The sequence below is a fragment of the Mobula birostris genome, chromosome 4 (assembly GCF_030028105.1).
Source record: "Mobula birostris isolate sMobBir1 chromosome 4, sMobBir1.hap1, whole genome shotgun sequence".
Classification (NCBI taxonomy): domain Eukaryota; kingdom Metazoa; phylum Chordata; class Chondrichthyes; order Myliobatiformes; family Myliobatidae; genus Mobula; species Mobula birostris.
Window position 1 is genome coordinate 108,339,809 of NC_092373.1, and position 18,812 is coordinate 108,358,620.

Below are 18,812 nucleotides of genomic sequence, written 5' to 3' on the forward strand. Positions count from 1 at the left end.
GCTCCATTATGGGCACTGGCCTCCCCAGCATTAAGGACATGTTCAAAAGGTGACTCTTTAAAAATGCAGCATCCTTCATTAAGGACCCCCATCACCCAGGACATGTCCTCTTCTCATTGCTACCATCAGGGATGAGGTACAGGAGCCTGAAGACACACAGTTAATTTTTCAGAAACAGCATCTTCCCTCTGCCATCAGATTTCTGAATGGACAAAGAACCCATGAACTCACTATATTATTACCTCTCTTTTTGCACTGCTTATTTTACTTAGGGACTTATGGTCAGGTGGCTTGCAATTCCTGTAACAGTTTCAGGAGCCAATTACCACCCCCCACCCCCATTCTAACCAATTTTTACAGGAGCACCATTGAGAGTGTTCTGACCAAAAGTCCCTACGAAGGACTGTGAACACCGCTGAGAGGACCATAGGCATCTGTCTTCTACCCATCAGAGATATATATCAAGAATGCTGCATATGCAGGGCCCTTAGCATTGTCAGTGATCCCTCCAAGTCACCTTTCATCAGGACAGATTATTACTTACTAATTTTTGTGGTACTATTTCTTTGTGTTATATGTGAAATATATGTGCTTTGTTGTTCACTTTGGCCCAGAGGAATATTGTTTCGTTTGGTGATATATATGTGTACACTTGAGTGACAATATACTTGAACTTGAAATGTCAAACACTAGAGGGCGTGCATTTAAAGTGATAAGGGGTTGGTTCAAAGTAGATGTGCTGGGCAATTTATTTTTACATAGAGAATGGTAGGTCTCTTGAATGTGCTGCCAGGGGTAATAGTGGAGCAATAATATTGACTTATTGGAGTGTTATGTACCCCGTAACTGGGTTGCCAAACCAGCAGAAATGGACCACTTAGTTGGAGTCTGGATTACTGGAACTAAGAAAGTTTTATTAAAGAAATAAGTAACACAGTACTCTAATTGTAAGATTATAAATGCAACAGGTTAGCAATGATAAAACACACGTACACAGAACTAGGATAATAGGAATCAATCAAACTCTATCGCAGTCTAGGGGTAAAATGATCAGTCTCAAGTAACGCAGAGTTCAGTTCAACTGAGTACAGTTCGCAGTAATCGCTGTTGTGCCATTGGAGAGAGAGAGAGAGAGCGAGCGAATGCAAAGTTCGATTCACAGACCCTTGATGTTCCTTGCAGTTAGCTTTCGGCGCGAGCCCTTTTAATGTCTTCTGAGGTCACCGGCTGTGACCCCTTCGTTCCGGATACGTTCGTTCTTCCGCAGTGAACCCGGCACCCAGGCAATGGCGGACATACACACCAGGTTCCCGCCGATCGTACCTCTTCACCCTGTGCGTCTATGGTCGGTCCCGCGACCAGACCTCCAAGCTCTCACCAACTTGTGGGGACACGCTGCACTTCCAGGGTCTCGTTATCTCGTGATCTTGTGGTGTCTCTCTTGCCTTAGCAAACCTGTTCCTTTTATCCCCCTGCTGGGGTATCACCTGTCCATCAAACTTCAAACAGTTCAGGTTCAAAGCAACCGGTCTGTCAGTACCCGGAACTGTGTCTCTTTTCGTTAATCTCTCTCGTCTTTCATTAACATGTCTGAATGCTGCTCCATTGTCTCACTTATCTCTCTCATTAGCATCAATCTTCTGATAACTTGGTCTTTCGTCACAGGAGATAGTCAGCAAGGCTTTCTGTGGGGTAGACTGAGTTGACAAACAATTGAGGTTTTTAAGAAGTTGGCCAAATTGATTGATAAGGATAGTGAAAGGCATGTTGTCTACATAGGCTTCAGTAAAGTAAACTAGATTGAGGATGGAGAATATTTGAAATACACAGTCAGAGGAGGTAACAGAGGCAAATAAAATTACAATGGGCAGATAATGGAATAGAGACATACTACCCTAATACAAGCAAATGAATTTCCCGTACAATGGCACTACCATCAAAATGGTTTTTATTTTTTGACTTTTTAATTCTAAATTCCTTTGTTCATTGTCATTTTGCTCATCATGATATCAGTGAAGAAAAATTGTGAAGCATCATTTAATATTGACAAGTAATAAATGGGAGGGTTTAAAAGGTTAATTCTGATTTTCATGGATATAGTTAAGTCTGGTAAATTATTAGCAGTTTTTACAGGTATTTATAAATAAATTGTATTTTCCAAGTATTCTTTTCTATATTTTGCAATTCAGAATTTACTTTTAATATTTCAAATGGTCTTCATTGTAATTGAACAATTGCAGCAAACCAAGTAGTTTGTATTGCCAACAAATTCAATTTCAAAGGTAACACCTATTTGCTGATTCAATGTACTGTACAGTACTTAATTAGCAGGTGGACCTTGCACAACGAAAACAACTGGTAAAATGCTCTTAACTTACAGTTTATGACAATAGAGTGAAATAGATGGGTACAAAACTTTTCACCTATACTTTTCTATCATTGGGATACATTTAACCACAGTTTTATTCTTTTTGATATAATAAATTTTCATGCTGTAACTTGCATTGAAGTTACGGGATAAGAAATCTGTATTACCAGATTTTTATCTCTTATCTTATATGTAATACCTATTACATGAAAAATCAGTACATTCTCTTTGTATCCTTCACTGATAAGTTACTCAAATATTTATTTGGAATTAAAAATAGTTTATTATTGTCATGTGTACAGAGATACAGTGAAAAGCTTGCATGCTGTTCATACACATAAATTCATTACATGGTGCATTGAGGTAGAATAAGGTAAAATAATGTAATAGTGTAGAATATAGTGTAACAGCTAGAGAGGAAGTGCAGTGTAGGTAAACAATCATGTACGATCATAACGAAATAGATTGTGAGATCAAGATTCCATCTTATTGTAAACAAGAAAAAATCTGCAGATGCTAGAAATCCAAGCAACACACACAAAATGCTGGAGGTACTCAGCAGGACAGACAGCATCTTATTGTACAAGGAGCCTGGTGACACATGCTTTCAGGCATTTGTATCTTTTGTCCAATGGGAGGGGTGGAAGAGAGAATGTGGATAGGTGTCTTTGATTATGGTGGCTGCTTTATCAGGTAGTGACAAACATAGGCCCAGTCCATGGAGGGGAGGCTGGTTTCTGTGATGTGCTGAGCGATGTCCCCAGCTCTTTGCAATTTTCTTCAGGAGATAATGGTGTGTAGAAGGAAGCGAGTTGACATTTCTTGGACAAAAACAGAAGATATTGGAAATACTCAGCAGCTTGACAAGTTGCCATAGGAGGCTGCTGAACAAGATAAGAGCCTATGGTATTACAGGAAAGATACTAGCATGGATGTAAGGTTAGAAGAAGGCCAAGACTGGGAATAAAGGGGCCTTTTTTAGTTGTCTGCCAGTGACTAGTAGTATTCCGCAGGTATTGATGGTGGGTCTGCTACTTTTCAAGTTATATATTAATGATCTGGTAGACGGAATTGATAATTTTGTGGCCAAGTTGTGGATGATACAAAGGTAACTGGAGGGGCAGGCAATGTTGATGAAGCAGGGAGTCTGCAAAAGTGTTTGAACGGGTTGGGAGAATGGGTAGAGAAGTGGCAGATGGAATATAATGTAATGAAGTGTATGGTCATGCTCTTTGGAGGAAGGAATAAAGGTGTGGAGTATTTTCTAAGTCAGGGATAGGCAACCTTAAGCACAAATGACTTTCTAGCATGCGTTATTCATTAATTTGAGGCAAAGCATAACTAGACGTATTTAAATGGATAATTCCTATATTTCAGGTTTTTTATGGCACTTATCCGGCCAACTGTCGGCTCATTAATACGCAATCCGGCCCACAGAGGCAAAAAGGTTGCCGACCCCTGTTCTAAATGGAGATGAAGGATGAATTCAGAAATCAGAGGTGCAAAGAGACTTGAGAGTCCCAGTGCAGGATCCCTAAAGGTTAATTTGCTTGTTGAGTCAGTAGTAAGGAAGGCAAATAATGCAACATTAACATTCATTTTGAGAGGAGTAGATTATAAAAGCAAATATATAATGCTGAGGCTTTATAAGGCATTGGTCAGACCACATTTGGAGTAGTGTGAGCAGTTTTGGGCTCCGTATCCAAGAAAGGATATGGTGGCATTGAAGACGGTGCAGAGGAGATTTAAGGGAATGACCTCGGGAATGAAGGTATGAGGAATGTTTGATGGTTTTGGGTTTGTACATAGAAGAATGGGAGGGGATCTCATTGAAACCTACTGAATATTGAAAGGGCTAGATAAGGTGGTTCTGAAGAGGATTTTTATTTAGTGATAAGGCATGGAATAGGCCCTTCCAGCCCAACGAGCCTCACTGCTCAGCAACCCACCTATTTAACCCTAGCCTCATCATAGGACAATTTATAAATACCAATTAACTGGTACGTCTTTGGAATGTAGGCAAAAACTAGAACACCCAGAGCAAACCCATATGTGCATGGGGAGGAACGTATATACTCCTTACAGATGATGTCAAAATTGAACCGTGGACTCTGATGCCTTGAACTGTAATAGTGTTGTGCTAATTGTTATGCTACTGTGGTGTCCAACAGACAGTCTAGGACCAAAGGGCACAGCTTCAGAGCAGAAGGACATCCCTTTAGAAACAGAGATGAAGAGGAATTTAGCCAGAGGGTATCAACCTGTGGAATTCATTGCCACGGATAGCTGAGGAGGTCAAATGATGAGGTATATTTGTAGTGGAGCTTCATAGCTTTTTACCTAATTGGTACAGGCGTTAAAGGTTACAAGGAAAAGGGAGGAGAATCTGGTTGAAAGGAAAAATAAATCAGGCATGCTTGAATAGCAGAGCAGACACAATGGGCCATATCCCCTCATTCTGATCTGTGTCTTATGGTCTAGGTTAGGCAGAATTTGTAGTAAGAGAAACAGGATTAACATTTCAGGGTTGGAGTCTTTCCATCAGAATGCTGAGTATTCCTAGCATTCCCTTGTTTTATTACAGGTATCCAAAGACAACGTCTAGTTCATTGCCATATGTAGAGGCTCAATGGAAAACTTGCTAGCATTATATAGGCAGCATTCACAGGAGAAAAACACAAATTCAACATAAATTATACACAATTTTTACAAGAAAAAGGAACACAATTGTAACAAATAAATCAAAGTATTTTAGTGCAATGTGATCAGAGTGGTCATTGTATTGCATAACTATAATGGTGTTTAGGGTTTTGCCGGTTGGTTCAAGAAGTGAATGGTAGAAGGGAAGTAGCTGCTCTTCAGATGGTTTGGAGTGTGTTCAGGTCATCTTTTAGAGCACAGAATTGAAATCTTGTACAATTTTTGATGGTAACACTAATGGTGTTGTATTCTAGTGGGTGACTGGCAAAGCAGAGGATTTTGGAGTGAAGATAGTGATGGAGAAGGAGGACAGCTGTACTGGGATCAAGATGGCAAGAAAGTAAGGACTGAAATCAATTAAGTTTCAACAATGCACATCTTCATTCCTTTCATACACCAACTATTGAAGTACTGTATATTAATTGCAAAAATCTGGCAGTGTACTAAACATTCTTACAAATATGTTTGTAGTGGAGATCCTATTGATTCATGTGTTTTCATCGAGGCTTAACAAGAGGACATTGGAATAATTAAGATAGCTTAAATCAGTTTCAGCAGAGATGAGCTGAGGCTGGGATCTTGTCATAAATACTTGAGAAATAATACCTTTGTTGTAATATCCAGATACACCCAGATCCCAATCCATCCCCAGTTTTGTAGCCCTTTAATCCACCAATATGGTCAGAGAGCCACAATGCACAGAAACAGACCCTTTGCCTCACTGTTGAACACGTATCTGTGCTATCCCATTTTCCTGTGCTTGCCCTATAGCCTAATATGCCTTGGTAACTGAATGACATGTTCAGATGGTTAAATGTTGTAAGAGAGTACGTGTCCTCATCACTTTCTCAGGCATGCTGTCCAGGTTTCAACCACCCTCTGGGTGAAAAAAATATCTTCAGATCCCCTCTTACTTCCCTCTTAAACATACGCCCTCTAGTCTTAGATACCTCTGCTGAAAAGTTTCTTGCTCTCTACTCTCTATGACATTCAAAATTTTGTATTCTTATATCAGGGCCCCCCCCCGCCAGCCTCCTCTATTCCAAGGAAAGCAATCCCAACCTATCCAGTAATCTGAACTATTCCACTCCAATCAACTTTCTGATGAATCTCTTCTGCACACTCTCCTGTATAATTCTATACTTCCTATAGTGTGGTGGCCAGAACTGCACACAATATTTCAGCTGTGACCTCTTCAGTGTTTTATGAAGTTTCACCAAGGCCCTAATCTGAAATTCTGTGCCCTGGCTATTGAAGATGAACATTCCTTTTTCATCATTCCATCAACCTGTGTTGTGATCTTCTAGGATCATTGGATTTGTGCATCATGGTCTGTTTGTTCCTCAATCCTCCCAGAGTCTTACTATTTGTTAGTACACTACCCTTAACGGACCTCCCAAAATACACCACCTCATTAAGTACTATCCGTCATTAACAGCTGATCAGTACCATTCTAGAGGCAAAGGCTAGCCTCCTCACTATTAACAATGACATCAATTTTCACGCCATCTGCAGACTTACCAATGCACAAAAAGGGAAGAAAAGGTGTAATCTGTGGTTTATATTGTATTTGTATTCTACCTGTATTTAATTTGCTTTCTCTGCTTGCTCAAGGTGAAGACAGGATCATTAAAGCGACAGGTGGAGACTACAGTTGCCTCTCATGATTTAGATCCTAAATCATCGTCTCGAGGTCCTGCTGCTGATAGAGAGCTGCTGCAAAGATCAAACAGTGAATCGCTCTTTCAAACAAGTAAGTGCATTCCAAGTCAGCCATTTTTCTCGGTGGTTGAGCGGGGCAGGACTGCGCAAGCACGTGTAAGTCAGCCTGTGAGGCAGCGGGAGTATTTAAAAGAGAGTAGTTTGACAGAGCGGGCAATGGAGTAGAGGGAGACAGAGTAGGAAGGCTTTGTCTTGAGAGACTTTGGCGAGCAGAGGCTGAGGATGAGCTTCACTCCAAGTGAGGTAAGGCCGGGTAAGTTCCCTTAAAAGGAGAATGGTCTGCAGCGGTATTTTATTTGAAGCAAGGAAGGTGGCGAGGCTGTAGCGTATTGGGTAGGTCATGACAGCTGAGATCGGCCCCGTGGTTTGTTCATCCTGCAGCATATGGGAAATCAGGGATACTTCCAGTATCCCTGACGACTGTGTGTGCAGGAAATGTGTCCAGGTGCAGCTTCCGGCAGACCGCATTGAGCGGCTGGAGCTGCAACTGGATTCATACTGAAGCAAATGCGATGCTGAGAAAGTCATGAATAGCACGTTCAGTGAGTTGGCCACACTGCAGGTAAAGGCTACACAAGCAGAAAAGGAATGGGTGGCCACTAGACAGCGTAGCAGTAGGCAGGTAGTGCAGGAGTTCCCTGAGGTCATCTCCCTCCTAAACAGATATACTGTTTTGGATACTGTTGGGGGAGATGTCTCATCAGAGGAAGGCAGCAGCAGCCGAGTTCATGGGACCATGGATGGCTCTGCGGTACAGGAGGGAAGGAAAAGGAGTGGGAGAGCTATAGTGATAGGGGATTCGATTGTAAGGGGAATAGATAGGCGTTTCTGCGGCCACAAACAAGACTCCAGGAGGGTATGTTGCCTCCCTGGTGCAAGGGTCAGGGATGTCTCTGAGCGGCTGCAGGACATTCTGGAGTGGAAGGGTGAACAGCCAGTGGCCGTGGTGCACATAGGTACCAACGATATAGGTAAAAAACGGGATGAGGTCCTACAAGGTAAATTTAGGGAGTTAGAAGATAAACTAAAAAGTAGCACCACAAAGGATTGCTACCAGTGCCACGTGCTAGTCAGAGTAGAAATAGGAGGATATATCAGATGAATACGTGGCTTGAAAATGGTGCAAGGGGGAGGAATTCAAATTTCAGGGGCATTGGAACCAGTTCAGGAGGAGGTGGGACTGGTATAAACAGGACGGTCTGCACCTGGGCTGGACTGGAAACAATGTCCTTTCAAAGACATGAAAGAAAAGGAGGTGGGGTAGCATTGCTGGTTAGAGAGGAGATTAACACAATAGAAAGGAAGGACATTAGCCAGGAGGATGTGGAATCGATATGGGTAGAGCTGCATAACACTAAGGGGCAGAAAACACTGGTGGGAGTTGTGTACAGGCCACCTAACAGTAGTAGTGAGGTTGGGGATGGCATTAAACAGGAAATTAGAAATGCGTGCAATAAAGGAACAGCAGTTGTAATGGGTGACTTCAATCTACAAAGTGTACATATAGATTGGGTGAACCAAATTGGTAAGGGTGCTGAGGAAGAGGATTTCTTGGAATGTATACGGGATGGTTTTCTGAACCAACATGTCGAGGAACCAACTAGAGAACAGGCCATTCTAGACTGGGTACTGAGCAATTAGGAAGGGTTAATTAGCAATCTTGTCATGAGAGGCCCCTTGGGTAAGAGTGTCTATAATATGGTGGAATCCTTCATTAAGATGGAGAGTGACATGGTTAATTCAAAAACAAAGGTTCTGAACTTACAGAAGGGTAACTTTGAAGGTATGAGACGTGAATTAGCTAAGATAGACAGGCAAATGATACTTGAAGGGTTGACTGTGGATATGCAATGGCAAGCATTTAAAGATCGCATGGATGAACTACAACAATTGTTCATCCCAGTTTGGCAAAAGAATAAACCAGGGAAGGTAGTGCACCTGTGGCTGACAAGGGAAATTAGGGATAGTATCAATTCCGAAGAAAAAACATACAAATTAGCCAGAAAAAGCGGCACACCTGAGGACTGGGAGAAATTCAGAGTCCAGCAGAGGAGGACAAAGGGCTTAATTAGGAAAGGGAAAAAAAATTATGAGAGAAAACCAGCAGGGAACATAAAAACTGACTGTAAAAGCTTTTATAGATATGTGAAAAGAAAAAGATTGGTTAAGACAAATGTAGGTCCCTTACAGTCAGAAACAGGTGAATTGATCATGGGGAACAAGGACATGGCAGACCAATTGAATAGCTACTTTGGTTCTGTCTTCACTAAGGAGGACATAAATAATCTTCCGGAAATAGTAGGGAACTGAGGGTCTAGTGAGATGGAGGAACTGAGGCAAATACATGTTAGTAGGGAAGTGGTGTTAGGTAAATTTAAGGGATTAAAGGCAGATAAATCCCCAGGGCCAGATGGTCTGCATCCCAGAGTGCTTAAGGAAGTAGCCCAAGAAATAGTGGATGCACTAGTGATAATTTTTCAAAATTATTTAGATTCTGGACTAGTTCCTGAGGATTGGAGGGTGGCTAATGTAACCCTGCTTTTTAAAAAGGAGTGAGAGAGAAACCGGGGAATTATAGACCGGTAAGCCTAACATCAGTGGTGGGGAAAATGCTAGAGTCAGTTATCAAAGACATGATAACAGCACATTTGGAAAGCAGTGAAATCATCAGACAAAGTCAGCATGGATTTGTGAAAGGAAAATCGTCTGACGAATCTCATAGAATTTTTTGAGGATGTAACTAGTAGAGTGGATAGGGGAGAACCAGTGGATGTGGTATATTTGGATTTACAAAAGGCTTTTAACAAGGTCCCACACAGGAGATTATTGTGCAAACTTAAAGCACTCTGTATTGAGGGTATGGTATTGATGTAGATAGAGAATTGGTTGGCAGACAGGAAGCAAAGAGTGGGAATAAACGGGACCTTTTCAGAATGGCAGGCAGTGACTAGTGGGGTACTGCAAGGCTCAGTGCTGGGACCCCAGTTGTTTACAATATATATTAATGACTTAGATGAGGGAATTAAATGGAGCATCTCCAAGTTTGCGGATGACACGAAGCTGGGCGGCAGTGTTAGCTGTAAGGAGGATGCTACGAGGATGCAGGGTGACTTGGATAGGTTAGGTGAGAGGGCAAATTCATGGCAGATGCAATTTAATGTGGATAAATGTAAAGTTATCCACTTTGGTGGCAACAACATGAAAACAGATTATCATCTGAATGGTGGCCGATTAGGAAAAGGGGAGGTGCAACGAGACCTGGGTGTCATTGTACACCAGTCATTGAAAGTGGGCATGCAGGTACAGCAGGCGGAGAAAAAGGCCAATGGTATGCTGGCATTCATAGCAAGGGGATTCGAGTACAGGAGTAGGGAGGTACTACTGCAGTTGCACAAGGCCTTGGTGAGACTACACCTGGAGTATTGTGTGCAGTTTTGGTCCCCTAATCTGAGGAAGGACATTCTTGCCATAGAGGGAGTACAAAGAAGGTTCACCAGATTGATTCCTGGGATGGCAGGATTTTCATATGATGAAAGACTGGATCGACTAGGCTTATACTGGCTGGGGATTGGACAGGCTAGATGTAGGAAGATTGTTCCCGATGTTGGGGAAGTCCAGAACGAGGGGTCGCAGTTTAAGGATAAAGGGGAAGCCTTTTAGGACCGAGATGAGGAAGAACTTTTTCACACAGAGAGTGGTGAATCTGTGGAATTCTCTACCACAGGAAACAGTTGAGGCCAGTTCATTGGCTATATTTAAGAGGGAATTAGATATGGCCCTTGTGGCTAAAGGGCTCAGGGGGTATGGAGAGAAGGCAGGTACAGGGTTCTGAGTTGGATGATCAGCCATGATCATACTGAACGGTGGTGCAGGCTCGAAGGGCTGAATGGCCTACTCCTGCACCTATTTTCTATGTTTCTAAGCTTTGAAAATGTAATTTTGACATGTTAACTCGATCATTTAATTAATTAAATTAGAAAACTTGGAAGTTACATCCATTAGAGACTAGGGATTAAATCATCAGAGGCACATAGTCGACAACTTGGATATTTCCTAGTTAACTAAGTCATAATTACTTTGTTACAGGAATTCCTCACTCCAAATCAGCTTCTCTTCCTGGTTATGGGAAAAATAAATCACACAAGGTAAAGAAATTATATATTTAAATATTTCAGCAACTGTTAAGTTAATGAAGTAGCGCCACATTGTGTAGCAACCACTGAGATGAAGGAATTAAGAGTTAAATAGAATTTTAGCTGGTATGTAACAATAAACACGGGATTCTGCAGATGCTGGAAATCCAGAGTAACACGTTCAAAATGTTAGAGGAATTCAACAGATCAGGCAGCATCTGTGGAAATGAATAAACAGTCGACCTATTGGGTCAAGACCCTTCTTCAGGACTCAAAAGGAAGAGGGAAGACACAAGAGTAAAAAGCTGGGGTTGGGGGGAAGGAGGACTAGGTGATGGGTGAAGACAGTTGGGTGGGAAAAGTAAAGGGCTAGAGAAGTAGGAATCAGATAGGAGAGAAGTGTGAACCATGGGAGAAAGGGAAGAGGAGGGGCACGGGGGGTTGGGGGTGGTGACAGGCAGATGAGGAGAAGAGGCCAGAGTGGGGAATAGAAGGAGAGGGAAGGGGAGGGAAGGAGGTACAGAAAATACTGGAAGGAGAACACAATGTTCATGCCATCAGGTTGGAGACTACCTAGACAGAATATAAGGTGTTGCTTATTCTCCCTGAGTGTGGCTTCATCATGCAAGAAGAAAAGGCCATGGACTGACCTCTCAGAATGGGAATGGGGATAGGAAATGAAATGTTTGACCACTGGGAAATTCCACTTTTGGTGGATGGAGCAGAGATTAATTATCGTTCAACCATACACGAATATTGCCAAATGAAACAGTATACCTCTGGGCCAAAGTGCAAAACACATTTCCAACAGCACATAGCATGTTACACAAATAGCACATAAGGTTATAATTTCAGAAAGACATACAGTCACAAAAATTTATGTAGCCCAAGTCCCCGAGTGACATGACTGTAGATTTATGGGACACTGTCCTGGTCCATCTTATTCTTCCACAAGACAAACACTGGAGGACAGCACTGATGGGCTAGCTCCCAACCACTGGAGATTCCAGTGTGCCACACAGAGGTTCTCTCATGGCGCTTCAGCGTCTCCTCTCCTGGGCAGCTACAGCGGGTGATCCTGCAGACTTGGCCTAGTCCTCATCACAACTGAAGCAATGCAGCTCCCACGTCATCGGTCCTTCCAATGAACCAGACTTGCAGTATTTTATGTTATCAATGTCTAACAGGGTCTTGCAATCCTAATAAAAATGTCCAAGACAATCATTCACACCAATTGTTGGACCACGGACCTACCTGGCACAACGACACGTATCCAGACTAGGGGACTTCACAACAATGGTATGCAGTATCCGTCACTATCAAGCAAGTCTCTGATAGGATAGTCCTGCAGTACTTGATGTTCTTAATATCCAGCAGCGACTTGTGATTGTAAAGAAGACATACAGAATAAACAAATACACCTTTGGTTGGATCTGGAGTGACCACTGTGTCCAAGCACACACAGCTATCTTTCCAGAACGCCTTATCAGTCCTTGATCTTTATCACAATAATACAGAATATCTTAGCTGATGCCTGCTTTGATGTACGGCAGTTAACACAGCCCCATTGTCAAGTACAAACGGTTTGTATTTGGCTGATGCATACAAGGACATCTTATATTCATGTTGGGTTACAAACCACATCTATTGAGCATCTCCTGCTCTTCTTTTAATTTCAAACAGATTACTGATTGCAATTTACATTAGAACTGACAACCAATTCTCATTTGAATGAATGCCTTCTATTTTCTCATAATCCTCTAACTGCTGAATACTTAATACTTGCATTCATAGGTCAGGGCATAGAATATAAAAATTGGGGTGTTTTGTTGCAACTTTACAAAATACTGGTCAGACCACACAGATGAATTTGTGTACCTCTGCTCACCACACTATAAATAGGATGTGGTTGCAGTGGGAGAGTGAAGAAGAGATTCACCATAATATTGCTTGGAGGGCCTTAGTTATGGGGAGAGATTGGTCACAATGTGTTTTTTTCTCTAAAGCAAAGGAGGCTGAGCAGTAATCTGATTAGTGTATAACAGTATAACAAATACAGCTATGGTAAATCTTCAGAATTTTTTTACACACAGTAGATATATCAAAACATAAAAGCAGGGATTTAAGGTGAGAGGGAGGAGTTTAAAGTGTGATCTGAGATACAAGTTTTTTTCTATGCACAGAGTCGTTGATATCTCATACTCACTACCAGGGAAGGCGGTGCAATCAGATACAATCACAATATTTAAGAAACATTTGAACAGGCACATAAACAGGCAAAGCATAGAAGGACGAGGACATGTCACAGCAAAAAGAATTAGTACAGATGGCAAAAGGATGGCATAGACTTGTTGAGTTCAAGGGCCTGGTCTTGTGAAAAGTTATCCTATGACAAGAACCAACTGTCTGAAATGTTCTCCTTTTCATAGATTAATCAAGACGTCACACATACAGGGATGTGGAATACCAGATTTTTTTTTTAAAAATTCAGATTCCTAATTCTTGAAGGGACCTCTTGTATGATTAAAATGGATTCTTAACTTCACAATAAACTTTGTTATGATCTTACACTTTATTGTTTACCTGCATTGCACTTTCTCGGTCACTTTTATACTTGATGTATTGGAGGATCGGGATGTGGCAGGGGCTGAGCAACCACACAATGGAATGAAAGCCTCCGTCAATTAGAGTTGACCATGGATATTGCGTCCTAGCTGTCTAGCTACACGAGCCTGGGCAGTACGATACGGAAAGCAATCTGTTACCCATGTAGCAAGTTCCCTCTCTCCATGCATCTGATGAACCCAAAGGAACAGCAGAGACCATTACAGTTTGGTACCAGAAATGTCGCAGGAGTTTCCAGTCAGCATTGAACTCAACGTAGGACTGCCTTAGGGACTCCAGCTCTGGATTTTTCCTTCAGAGTTTACTCCCAAAACCTTCCCTATGTGTGGGTATAGCCGTAAGGCAGTGGAGGTTTGAGATCAGAGTTTTCCTTCTAGGTGTGCTGCCAACCACGGCTGACGAGCCCCATCTATCCGTAGTGACTGCTTTTAAGGCACCAGTAACCCGCCTTTGCCCCTTCTCCTGTCAGTAGAAACGGATTCCCCAGGCTCAGTAGCCAAGAGTCAATTGTTTACTCTTTTCCATAGATGCTATCTGGGCTGCTCAGTTCCTCCAACGTTTTGTGTATGCTGCTGGGATTTCCAGCATCTGCAGATTTTCTTGTGTTTTCTAGATACCTGTTTGAGGTGTATGGCAGAAATACACATTCAGTGTATTAATGTGACAGAACACAGCTGAAAATTGTTCCAGAAAGGAAATTTGTTAAGGACCCACACAATGGGGAGATAGAGACATGCTGGTGTCCTGGAGCTCTGGCTGTAAAGTCCAACATTTCCTCCTTTGTCCGGTGGGAAATCAAAACTTTAAAAACTTTAACACACAAGCCATCTTTACATTCATTATCTTAACACATCTGCTGGAAGAGAAGTTGCCCATGCTCCCCTACTCAGAGCTCAATCTAACATTACAAAATCCAACCTAATTAGTACATTTGGCAGATGATCTAATCAGCAGATGCTTTTCTTCCCTGTCCTGGCAAACAAGATTGAGAAATTGCCAGATGGAGTACCGGAGGAGGCCAAATTCTAATTTTGATTGTTATCCTGTCCACATTCTGTAAAGTGAGGGAAGTAAAATATTATAAGCAACATATTGTTTGTGGGGAGCTATAATATATAACTGAAATTTCAAAAGTGTGAATCATTAAAGAGGTAAAATCTCTTCAGCATTATGAAAGATTTCAAAGGTATTTCAATCCACTAGTAGTCAAAAGCCAAATTTTAAAAAGCACTAAGAAGTCAAGCAAAAATAAATGTGTGAAGTCCTTTTGTTGGATTGGTCTGCAGTCAACCATTGGAGCTTCTCAGCACCTTGAACCCCAAAGTGTAAATGAGCTGCATATGCTTGTTGTAAAAAGAGTGTCCCTGTTCAACATCTACTACCTCAGCCTCAACTCGGCATTCATGTATTACAGCCTTCCTGAAGGACATGGAGGTGAGTTTGATTTCCAGCTTGCTAGTACTACTATTGGCTATGCCAGCTAAGTGCTGCACTTTAAGTGTAGTTTTATCCCAGCAGATGCCACAAAGTTGCCTGCTATTTACTCAGCCAAAGCCTGTGAAAATATTTCCATGCTGCCATTACCAGTTAGGCCTGACAGCACCTACACATATGATAAATGGCATATTGATGGATGCAGACAAACAAATTAACCCGCCACAAAAGGAGATCTGAAATAGAAAGAGAAACTTCGGAGCTGAACTAAATTGAGCGTTGTTCTTAATATAACCAAGGGGCTTTTATTTATTTTTAAAAATAGGTGTCAGGCAACTTTAATAATTAAAAAAATGCTCTCAATAGAGCTTTGTATATTCAAAGAATATTTATCATATAATAATAGTTAAAATCATTGTATTTTTTTCATTATATAAAGCTCCTAATATTTATTTATAATTTCCTCCCTTTTAGACTTCAGACTTTGAATCAACTCGTGATACCAGCTGGGGAATGAGAGGTGAGCAACCATTTCCAGTACTAAAATCACATTGTAATCCATAAATAAAGCTGTTTAGGTTTTCATTAACCTTTTCTATTTTACTCTTGTCTTTACAGAATACAAGGTAAGAAGTTAACCACTCCTTTTAAGTTCCCAGTTTCCATACACCAGCTGCCTCTGACCAGGTTATGATCTTGTTTTTTCATCAACCGTGTTTAATTCAATAACGCACTGAATTACAGAAATATTTAACATGGACATTTGACCTCCAGTAATGCAAAGAACCAAGGTATTAATTACCTGGAATGATCTCTTGATGTCACCAATGCTATGAGAGAGGATAAAACAGAAATTAGTGTACCCATGCACCTAGAAATTAGCTCAGAAAACTGTGTTTTCCTGCTGCTGCTTGCAATTCCTGATAAACAGAGGCTGTGTAAAGAAAAAGAAGACAAAGTGAAAATAATTTGCCTCATGCTAAAAGCAATTCATAGAAATTGACACATTTGTTTTAATTTCCCAACTGTCTATTTTATTTTTCCATCGCTTTGTCCATTTGTTTAACCTCATACTTGGTCTTCAGCTTTACCTCACCATACTACATTGCATAAATCATAGCCCCTGTGCTGGATTAAAATATTCAAGTGGGCGTAGCTCTTTACAACTTTAACAAAGCTACACTTCTAGCAATACAATTCATTCCCCCTTCCCCCACTGTTACACTGGCGCCATGTCATTCCCATTCATTCTATTCTCTTATTCCTCTGACATTTAATACATATGATTTTTCCATTCTCTACTACTCATTTTCCCATTCCTTTAAATATCTCACTTTTGCTAGACTCACAACTACCTTAAACATAGAAGTCCCTTTTGTTGCCATCACTGATCTTCTATACTGATGGTTTCCTTATGCTTGAATTCCTCTGCTTATCCTCCTCTGACAATTTCCTGTCTGCAGTCTTCACCAGGTTTTACATTAGACATGGACACACACCCACATTCACGGTGAATTTCAGAAAGAATTGAATCTTCGGTCGGCAGATTGTTTAAGGTAGATACTTATAAAGTCATACTTCATTTGCAGAATAATTAGATAAATAATAAAAAGAAGTGACAGATGAATCATTCCACACATCAAAACAATGTCTTATTTTGGCAAGAATGAAAAAAGAATATAAAGGTGATTGGACAACAATAAAGTGGACTCAATCGTACTTCTATAGCTTTAAAACCTTCCAGATTTTAAACTTTGCATTAGAAATGGAAAGATACTGTAACCGTGATATGCAGGTGTTTTAATATTCCAATTATAAGACCATAAAACCAAAAGACAAAGGAGCAGAATTGGGCCATTGAGTCTGCTCCATCATTCCATCATGACTGATTTTATTATTCCTATCAGCCCCATACTCCTGTCTTCCCCCAGTAATTTTTTCATGCCCCGCAATTCAAGAACCTGTCAACCTCTGCTTTCATTAGACCAAGTGACTGAGCATCCACATCCACCTGTGGCAATGAATTCTACAGATTCACCATCCTCTACTAAAGAAATTCCTTCTCATCTCTGTTCTAAAAGAACATCCTTCTATGCTGAGACTGTGCCCTCCGATCCTAGACCCCCGCACTTGTGGAAATATCTTCTCCACATCCACTCTATCTCGGCCTTATTGTATTCGATTTCAGTGAAATTCCCCATTATTCTTCTAAACTCCAGTGAGTACACACCCAGAGCCATCAGACGCTCCTTATAAGTTAACCCTTTCATTCCTAGAATCATTATTGTGAATCTCCTTTGAATCTGCTCCAATGCTAGCACATCCTTTCTTAGATAAGGGGCCCAAAATTGCTCTCAATTCTCCAATTGTGGTCTGACCAACGCCTTTTAAAGCCTCAACATTATATCTTTGCTTTCATATTCTAGTCCTCTCGAAATGATTGCTAATATCACATTTGCCTTCCTCACCATTGACTCAACCTGCAAGTTAATCTTTAGGTAATCCTGCATGAGTACTCCCAAGACCATTTGCAAAAAGAAACAGAAGCAGCATATGAAAAATAGTGTACGCCTTTATTTCTTCTACTTTAGTAAATGGCCATACACTTACCTACACTATATTCCATATGCTACTTCTTTGCCCATTCTCCTAATCTATCTAAGTCCTGTTGCAGACTCCCTGCTTCCTTAACATTTACCTTCCCCTCTACCTATCTTCATACCATCCGCAAACTCGACCACAAAACCATCAATTCCGTCATCCAAATTATTGAAAAGAAGCCGTCTTAACATTGACCCTCTGGGACACCACTAGTCACCAGCATTCAACCAGGAAAGGCTGCATTTATTCCCACTCTTTCCTCCTGCAGTGGGCCTATCTACTATCCATGCTAGTATCATTCCTGTAATGCCATAGGCTCTTATCTTGTTAAGCAGCCTCATGGCACCTTGTCAAATGCCTTCCGAAAATCTAAGTAAACAACATCCACTGACTCTCCTTTGTCTGTCTTGCCTGTTATTTCCTCAAAGAATTCCAAAAGATTTGTCAGGCAATCTTTCCCCTTAAGAAAACCATTCTGACTTTGGTCTATTTTATCATGTGCCTCCAAGTACCTTGAAATCTCATCCTTAATAATCTTCCCAACCTCTGAAGTCAGGCTAACTAGCCTCTAATTTCCTGCAATTTTCCCCCTCCCCTTCTTAAAGAGTGGAGTGACATTTGCAGTTTTCTAGCCCTCTGGAACCATTCCAGATTCTAGTGATTCTCAAAAGATCACTACAAGTCCCTCCACAATCTCTTCAGTTAGCTCTTTCAGGACCCTGGGGTGTCATCCACCTGGTCCAGGTGTCTTATCTAGCTTCTGTCCATCCATCCAGCTTTCCAAGCACCTTCTCCTTAGTAACAACAACTACACTCACTTCTGCCACGTGATACTCTTGAACGTCTGGCATACTGCTGATATCCTGTTGTTAAGTTACTTTTACCTGTTACAGATTTACCCTTATGAAACATTAGCTGTTACAATGAAAGCTCGTGTCAAATTACCAAAGGATGTCGACAGGACCAGGCTAGAGGTATGAATGCTTGTGGTAAACAATTACAGCTTTCACCAACAAACTTTTTTTTCATAATTTGAGTGCATTTTAATACACAAATTGTTATAGTTTGAGGTATGAAGATGCTGCAAATACAAACCAACTTGTCAGCCTTCCCATTAGTTTCAGATATTTTGTATCATGTAGAACTTTGTTCTGAAAATTATTAATGATAGTGCTTTTAAACACTCTTTAACATTTTTATGTAATTTCAATATTCTACTTTGATTGTCT

At 41.1% G+C, this 18,812-nt stretch overlaps 1 protein-coding gene across 1 annotated transcript in view; it reads left to right on the forward strand.

Moving 5' to 3' along the window:
- ablim2 (actin binding LIM protein family, member 2) overlaps positions 1-15,620 on the forward strand; it is a 337,989-nt gene extending 322,369 nt beyond the window's left edge. Inside the window, exons 16-20 of the mRNA XM_072256986.1 lie at positions 5,323-5,408; positions 6,683-6,821; positions 10,877-10,935; positions 15,457-15,502; positions 15,601-15,620. Of these exons, the coding sequence (XP_072113087.1) occupies positions 5,323-5,408; positions 6,683-6,821; positions 10,877-10,935; positions 15,457-15,502; positions 15,601-15,620 (350 nt within the window). The remainder of the gene's footprint in view (positions 1-5,322; positions 5,409-6,682; positions 6,822-10,876; positions 10,936-15,456; positions 15,503-15,600) is intronic.
- The last annotated feature ends 3,192 nt before the right edge of the window (positions 15,621-18,812 follow it).